Raw genomic sequence first — 8,481 nt, 5'->3', positions numbered from 1 at the left:
AATAAATAATAAATTCCAATTATTCCATTTAGCCATTTGTGAAAGTTTGTACAAATTAACTTCATGTGCTTTAGTTTTTTATCTGTAAAAATAATGAGATGAATAGTCCTAGAAGGTAGAAATTGTTCAACAAATGCAGACTACTATTATTATTAGTGCCATGAAATAATAATTATTAAAATCCAATGATGAATAAAATAAATGGAATTACTGCAGTAGAGAAGACCTGCTCTGTTTTTCAACTGAAATTGAGTCCTTCATTAACACCCATGTGAAAAGTTTGCTCTTTCTATCCAAAAGACTACAGTCCAGACAACTTTTGTCTACTTTTCAAAGAAACAAAAAATTTTGACAAAAATCTCTAAAAAAATAAAGTTAGAATGTGCGTATAATCACTTCCTGATTTGCTAATTTAATAAGCCTATTAAAAAAAAAAAAAAGCAGAGCATGCCTGTAATCCCAGCAATTTGGGAAGCAGAGCGAGAGGATTGTCTGAGCGCAGGAGTTCAAGACCAGCCTAGGCAACTCGGTGAGACCTCGTCTCTACAATAAATCAAAAAATTAGCTGAGCATGGTGATGAACACCCGTAGTTCCAGCTACTTAGAAGGCTGAGGAAAAAGGATTGCCTGAACTCAGCAGGTTGAGGCTGTGGTAGCCATGAGCAATGCCACTGCACTCCAGCCCAGGTGACAGAGTGAGATTCCAATTCAAAAAGAATAAAGAAAAGAGGTTAGTTATACATGACTTTCTCTTAGAGCATGCTTACTGGCTCCTTTCAACATTTTTTCCCTTTAATATGACAAATTATCTTATATTTTTTTACTCTTTGTAACCAATAGTGTGCATTCAAATAACAACTTTTTTCTATTTAAAGAGTGTTCTAGAATTTCCCCTCTTGTTTCTTGTAGACTATCCAAATCCTGTGTTGCCTGACAATTTCAAGTATGAAGGCCATTTTGGTTTCTGCTGCCTACTCCTCCCATTTCAACCCAGTAGTTTCCACCATTTTGAAGACCAAGTACCCATTTGTAGGAGCTCTGTGTGTGAGTAGAGTGGGGTCTCTAAGAAGTGACATGCTTTACAAAATGCTAACTGGGTGATTGGTCATAGAGTGACTCAGTCTTCAAGAGGCAGGGAGACAGAAGAAGACCACCAAGACCTTGATCTTCCCTCTGTCATTTCCCCTCTTCATATTTTTCCTATTCAAGAGCAGCAGCAGAGGGGCTTAATCTGTCCTCCTGCCTGAGCATCCCAGGGAGGGGCTGGCTGAGGCAGGTGGCAAGAGGAGAAGTTAATATAATGGATATGCCAGTAAAGCATTCTTTACCTGTCATTATAGAACGCCTCTGAAAAAGTGGAAGATTTTTCATACCCGTCTTTGGGGCTTTGATGAGGCCATTTGGATTCTTCCATTCTGAAAATAATTCACTTTCAGGAAGATAACGAGAAGGTCATTTTCAGGCAATAAAATGAGCACCACTGACCGATGCCATGGGTTTTCAGAGATTTGCATTAGCAATGGGAAGATCCGTGGGAAGATCCGTGAGTGGCATGCTTGTTACATATTCAGAAGAAATCCTAAGTACTTGAGAAACATTTTTTGTTGCCTTCCATCAAATGGCTCGTGAAGAAGGATACAGTGGATCTCTTTTTCAAAAAGTGATCAGAGCAGACTCATGTGTTCCACAAAGGGTTGTTTCTTCTCCATGTAGTATCCAGTACAAAGAGAAAAAAGGCACACATTCTGGAAGATAAATGATACCAAGGCACTACTTCTGTGTAGACACAAACAGTGCAGTCATGCAAGGAGGCCCTGCTCCTGCCCCAAATCACAGTGTGTCCTTGGCTTCTTTATACAAACAGTGGTTGTGGGCCCCACATTTCCTTAGGGAAGCTAGCACTAGCTCGTGCTTAATCCTCTTTATCTGTGACACCCAAGCCACAAGCTTAACCAACCTTTCAGTTTCTCAGAATATCCTCCCTCTACCAGCTGGGTCCTTATTACCACTGGCATCAAATACTGACTTTTGGGGCTTTATGATAAAGACTTCACATCTGACCCCGTCCTTCCCCCCCGCGTCCCTCAACTCCCAGTCTGACTCAAGCCATCTACACCAATAGCTTCAAGATCATGTGTTTCTGCACCTTGTCACATCAGAGCCTCTTTCCTGAGTACTTCTGCTGGCTGTTCTCATCTCTCTATCCATTCAAGTCATTGGTCTGTGTCAACCTCCTCTCTTTCAACTTTGTAATTTAGTAACACTTTTCTCTTTTCCATACATACCTTCGTTTCAGGCCTCCTTAACTCCTAGTGATTTACACTAAAATAAATCTAGTCCCTCTGTGCATCTTCCTAGTCTTTAAAGCAAATGTAAATATCCTTACCTCAAGTAGGAATCAGGTCTCTCTATCAATATTGGCCCACACATTCCTGCAGTGTTGCCTCCCTAAAAGTTTTTCCAAATCATTTTTCTAATGGAGTGATTGACAGTACCATGGTGGCCACATTTCCACAGGTAAACTGAACTGACAATTTCTCTCTTTTCTGAGCAGTTTGCCATTTCTGGATTCCTCTCAATTACCACTGGAAAGAAATCAACTAAGCTCTTTGTAAGTATGAGGATCATCAAATCTCAGATGGATGGAATGGAAGAAACATCAGAGCTAATTATTCTAATAATTTTTGCAGTTTAGGGAAATGAAGCTCAGAACAGATTAGGGAGCTTAAGTTCTCCTGGCTGGCTTACTGGCAGACCTAGAAGTAGAGCCCAAATTTCCTGTCTTTTAGATCAGTGCTCTTTTTCCTACAAAATGGCACTCCTGGATCATATTTCAAGCTTGGAAGAGGTACCATGGGATCTTTACAACTTTCTACCTACAATAGGATGGCCAGCCGCCCCAGATAGAACCTACAGATCATTTCTCAGGAAAAACTTACTTCCTAATGATGTTCTTTCTGATGTCCACTGTCCCTCTTCCTGGAGTTGGAAACTCACACTAAGTCTAGCCCTTCAGTATCAGGGTAGCCAACTGTCTTGTTTTTCCAGAACTGTCTGGTTTTCCTAGAGCCCTAAAACCCCATATCCTGGGAAGCCCCTTGGCCCCCAGGCAAACCAAGATGGTAGGTCATCCTACTCAGTAGCCATACTAACGAGCTGAAAAGGAGTTCATAATATATTTTAACATTTCTACTCTTTGAGCAACTGAAATAAACCTCATCCAGTCAAATATCAGGGGAGATACTCATTCCCTTTCCCCTCTCCTACCCAGAAGAGGATGTTGGCATCTGTTTCTGGACTGGAGGAGACTATTCCCATCCTTGATAACAAGCCCCACCCCCCAAAAAAAATCAGCTGAAATAAGGTGAGGGAGAATGAGGGGCAGCACATTTGAGGACTGTCTGTAGAGGTTTATAATGAGTACATGGAATCAGGGTGTGGTGGGGCAGGGGTCTACAATGTCAGCAGTGACAGAGCACCAAACACACAGATGGTACTGTTCAGGCCACTGCCAACATCTTCCTTGACTTCCCCAAAAGCCATTGAGTGATCCTATTGCCCTAAGTGTTCTCTCCTGGGAAATGCAATCTCTTACATAAAAAAACAGCTCCAGAGAAAAGGCAGAAGCAGACTGGAGAAGCTGGAATACCTCTCTGTAAGAGGATCAAGCCTATGAGAACCACGTTCAACATACCAGCTCCTAAGTCCTATTTCACATTTGAGGGAAGAGGGGTCTTTCGGGGGATGGTGATTCGTTTGCAAAGACACCAATGTTCCTGGCTCTGTGCCAGGCTTCCAGCACATGCTCCTCTTTGTTCAAACATCACTGGAGGGCACTGTGTGTGGGTGGATGGCTGTCCTGCCCTCGCCCTCTTCTGTCCCAGCCCTGTGGCTACATGGCTTTGTGTGTTGAGTCCCTGAAGGAAGAGCAGCCTGACTGGGCAGTGCCCGCAGCTTCCACACAGGCCTGGAGCACACATGCTGTCTTGTGTCCCACATGTGGAGCCCACGTTGATATCAGGTCATCCCGAGCTTAGCTATCCCTTTCTGTGTATTCTGTGTATTAGGAAGCTTCTTCCAAGATCAGCATGTTCATCTTTCACATTTTATAAATGAGAAAACTGAAGACCAGAGTAGGAAGAACTTGTTCAAGCACACAGACGAGTCAGCAGGAGATCCGGGATGGGAGTTCAGGTTTCCTGATTCCAAGTCCAGAGTTCTGACCCCATCTCATGCTGTGAATTATTTGTTTGTTGAGTCGGGGCCTGACTCTTACCCAGGCGGGAGTGAAGTGGCGTGATCCTGGCTCACTGCAGTCTCAATCTCCTGAACTCAAGCATCCTCCCTGCTCAGTCTCCCTCCTGAGTACCTGGGACAACAGGCATGTGCCACCACACCCAGCTAATTTTTTTTTTTTGGTAGAGATGGGGTCTTACTATGTTGCCCAGGCTGGTCTTGAACTCCTGGGCTCCAGTGATCCTCCCACCTTGGCCTCCCAAAGTGTGGGGACTACAGACATGAGCCACCATTCCCAGCCTGTGAACTCTTCAAAATTTGTCTAGTCCTGGGTTTTAGACAGCGCTTCAATCATCGGGAGCATATACTGGCCTCAAATACCCTCTGTGTGTCCTCATCCGTGGCTAGCCAGGCCTGCGTCTTCTTGAATCAGGATAAGGTTTTGCCCTAAGTTACCTTTGTAGGTGTGTGGCAGGGGAGAGGGAAAAATTGCTATGGAGAGGAACAAAAGCTGCTTCCTCCCACCACCCTTCCAAGGTTTGTGGGGAAAGTGGCTACATCCTGATAATTGCTCCATTTGTGAGTGGGTAGAGAGAGAACCACAGGTCCTAAGCCCACATACCATGCCACTTGGGGAAACTGAATATATATATTCGCCAGACTGAACGAGCACTGACTGTCCATTGAAGGTCAGTTGCTTGCCAGTTAAAGGCACATGCTACATTCCAGTAGGTCTGCTCACCCTGTAGGTAGGCATTCCAACTTCTCCAGTTTGCTTCCACCTTTTCTCTGGAGTTGCTCCTTTATGTAAAGCAAAGCCATAGTTGGGGTTTCCCAGAGGGGATCAAAGGCCATGTTCTGGAAGCTCTTAAGACAATAGAATGAGTCTAAGGCTGCTGAGAAAGTCAAGGGAAATATTGGCAGTACCCTTAGCAATATTGTCTCTATCCTGAGTACTACAGACAAGTCAAGGGGCAAGAACCCTTATTTCTAAGGAGGAATTACTTATGCGTTCTTTTATTCAACAAGTACTTGTTAATGATATCACATGGTAAACTAAAGAGTAAGGAAGGATACAAAGAGGAATAAAACACTGTTTGTGCCCAGTAGGGAGTACACAGATTAGAGGAGGAAACAGACTCAAGGAAGCGCCATCACAGTACAATGGACAGAGGGACAAAAATATCATATACTCATTGTGTGATGAGCGTCCATGGTGGAATTTCTCTTCCAGGCCCTGAGCAGCCTGATCTCAAGTGCAGTGAGTTCTGTGGCTGCTGGAACAGGCATCTTCCTCCTCAATGACAATGTGGTGGTCCTGTGGACTGCCTTTCAACGCTGTGACTCAGAAAAGGAGTATCTATCCTCTCTGCCTTATTCGGAGTACTATTACCCAATGTATGACATCAAGGATTGTGTCCTGACCAGTGTCAGTCTAACAGTAAGTGGTTTCAGACTGAATATCTTGTCATGGTAATCTCTGTGGCTTCCCTTTGCATAATCTTTGCTTTCTCAGCAGTCTCTTGCCTTGTGTGGTTCAAATGCCTAAAGATAGAAAAAAAGAAAGGAGAAAAGAAAATGGAGGTTAGAAAAGACCTGTTAGACTGCATGATTTGCAGGATATATTGTATAAAGTCAAAAAAGGAAATTAATGGCAGTGTGGAGTTTATCCCTTCAGTGTTTTTTCTTAATTAGAAAACAGGTTTAACTCTCAAAGCACCCGCTTTGTTCAACAGTCATTTTTTCTCTTCCTTAATGCAGGCAGAAATATTCATTTGAATTGGAGATTCTTTTGGCTTCCTCTCCAGGGCTTGGAAGTCCCTACCCCTTAGAGAAGCCCGTCTTCTGATCATCAGTGAATTAGAATGGAGGCAGAAGCCCCCGTGTTTAATTTCCTCAAGTGCATGCTGGTGTATGCTATATTAAGATAGGCACAGAACTTGAACTTTAAGCCCAAATACCTAATTATCAGACTTTAGCCCAGGAGGGCTGGCAAAGAGTGGGTGAGGGGAGGTGACCCAGCATGGATCTGCTCCTAGCAGAAATGCCAGCATCTCTGGACAGCTTTTCTTGCCACCTTTCTTCCAGTTTTGACAGTAACCACCTGTTACTGGTGACAAGTCTGGCTTAGTCAATACTCTGAATTTAAGATTATGGTGTTAAAACCATAAGCCCATGGCCTTTTAGGGAAAAAGACTTCTTCCTTTGTGATGTCTCCTAGTAGGAGCAAGGGAATCCTAGGCAATCTCTCTCATTCTTGTGTATTCATCTGTCTCACGAATCTCAGAAAAAGTGTGCAAGTTTTTGCGCTCACCACCTCTTGTGAGTCTGCTCATGTGATTCAGAGGTTATCAAAAGCAAGCCCTCAGCAGGGCTCGGTGGCTCAGCCTGTAATCCCACACCTTTGGGAGGTTGAGGTGAGTAGATTGCCTGAACCTGTGGGTTCAAGACCCGCCTGGGAAACTTGGCGAGACCTCATCTCTACAATAAATCAAAAATTAGCCAGGCGTGGCAGCGCGCACCTGTAGTTCCAGTTACTTGGAAGGCTGAGGCGGAAGGATCGTTGGCGCCCAGCAGGCGAGGCTGCAGTGGCCAGGAGCGGCCACTGGACTCCAGTCTGGGCGACAGAGTGAGACTCCAACTAAAAAAAAAAAAAAAAAAAAAAGCAAGTCCTCTGATCCAGGAGCTTCAGGGTGTGGAAGAGCACAGAGACCCCTAAGGGAGGAAGGAAGCCTAGGAGGCAGTAGAGTCCTAATACAGGACAGACATCAGGTAAAGCAATGAGGTCTCTTCTCCCCACTGGAATATTGGAGGTTTAATTTAATGCAAACTAGTTTCATTACATTAAACTGCCTCTCACTCTCAGACAACTAGAGTCCAAAAGAACTTCCTGCCACATTAGACAAGTTACAACATGGCAGACTTAGCAGTCTCCAAAGGCCCTCTCTTTCTTAATTGACACAGCAATAACCTGGACAAAAGTAGCACATTTTTTAAAAATCAAAAATACATACATAAGGTTGGTAGAAGGAAGGAAAGAAGGGTGGAAGGGAGAACAAAATCTAGGAAGAAAGATGCCTTAGGTTCTAGAAACTAAGAAGGATCCTGAATTTAAATCATCAAACAAAGCCTAAGGCCAAAAAACTGGGGATGTCTCATGGGAACATTGGTGTTAGAGGCTACGATCATGAAGTTTTAACACCCATGAAGGGATTTGACATCCATCAGGCCCATAGAACTCACATCGAGTGTCCTGCAAAACTGTTAGAAGCTTGAGTAACTACTCAAATTCTAAAAGTAAGACAAAAGCTCTTCCTAACAACCCAAGAAATTTCAAGAAACCTTGCCATCAGCTCACTGAGTCTTGTGCAGGTATGGTGTTTCAATTCATACAGCACATAAAATGAGGACATGCAAATAAAGGGATTAACTTAAAAACTGCTATTAGATCTGCAAAACTCTTAAGGTTCTAGGAGAATCAAGCCTGAAACTACTAAGGAGACATTTATAAGTCCATCTTATAATATACCCACATATTTTTTAAAAAAAAACCCACTACCACCACCATCTACACACTGAAACTATCTAATAATAAAAAATATGAAAATCATAACCAAAAGGAAGCAGCAGCAGATGGGAAAACATGAAAGTTAGCAGCCCAAGAATTGGATTCATATAATAATTTGAATAAGGCTATCACGAAAATATATTTTAAATTACTAGCAATAGAAAAGTAATTAAAATCAAAATGAAAGTACAGAGCAGTTAAAAAAAGACAAGTGGATTTGAAAAATAGTCAAATAGCATAAGTGGAAATGAAAACCATAGTCTTTGAAATTAAAAACTGAGCAGTTACACAACAGATTCGATCTATTTGAAGAAACAGAGTGAAACAAAATTTAGGTCTGATTAAGTCACACAATGCAACATACTAAGATAAAAATCTGGAAACTATTAAGGGGCTGAAAGACATGGAGGACACAGGACAGTGAAAAGGTTCAACACACTTCTAACACGAGTTCCAATAAGAGTGGATGGAAAGGAGTGTGCAAAAATAAACCACCGAGAACTTTTCAGAATTAGAGACATGAGATTTTAGACTGAAGGAATGCACTGAGACCACTGCAGGATACATGAAATCAAATACACACCTAGAAATATCACCACAATAGTAAAAAGCACAAGAGAGAGAAAGAAATAATAAAAACAACCAGAGATAAATGCAGATTACTCTCATCTATCACT

General features: G+C 42.6%; 1 protein-coding gene across 1 annotated transcript; it reads left to right on the top strand.

Moving 5' to 3' along the window:
• Positions 1-909: 909 nt before the first annotated feature.
• On the top strand, positions 910-5,718 carry MS4A7 (membrane spanning 4-domains A7; the record flags this gene model as incomplete). Its single annotated transcript, XM_008051628.1, has 3 exons — positions 910-1,044; positions 2,555-2,611; positions 5,471-5,718. Coding segments are annotated over 3 exons (435 nt in total), but the record flags the coding sequence as incomplete, so codon positions are not given.
• Positions 5,719-8,481: the final 2,763 nt, after the last annotated feature.

The sequence above is a fragment of the Carlito syrichta genome, unplaced genomic scaffold (assembly GCF_000164805.1).
Source record: "Carlito syrichta isolate Samal-C Ts95f unplaced genomic scaffold, Tarsius_syrichta-2.0.1 Scaffold210724, whole genome shotgun sequence".
NCBI classification, from domain to species: domain Eukaryota; kingdom Metazoa; phylum Chordata; class Mammalia; order Primates; family Tarsiidae; genus Carlito; species Carlito syrichta.
The sequence above is the reverse complement of the archived record's forward strand: the minus strand, read 5'-3'. Positions and strand labels throughout refer to the sequence as shown.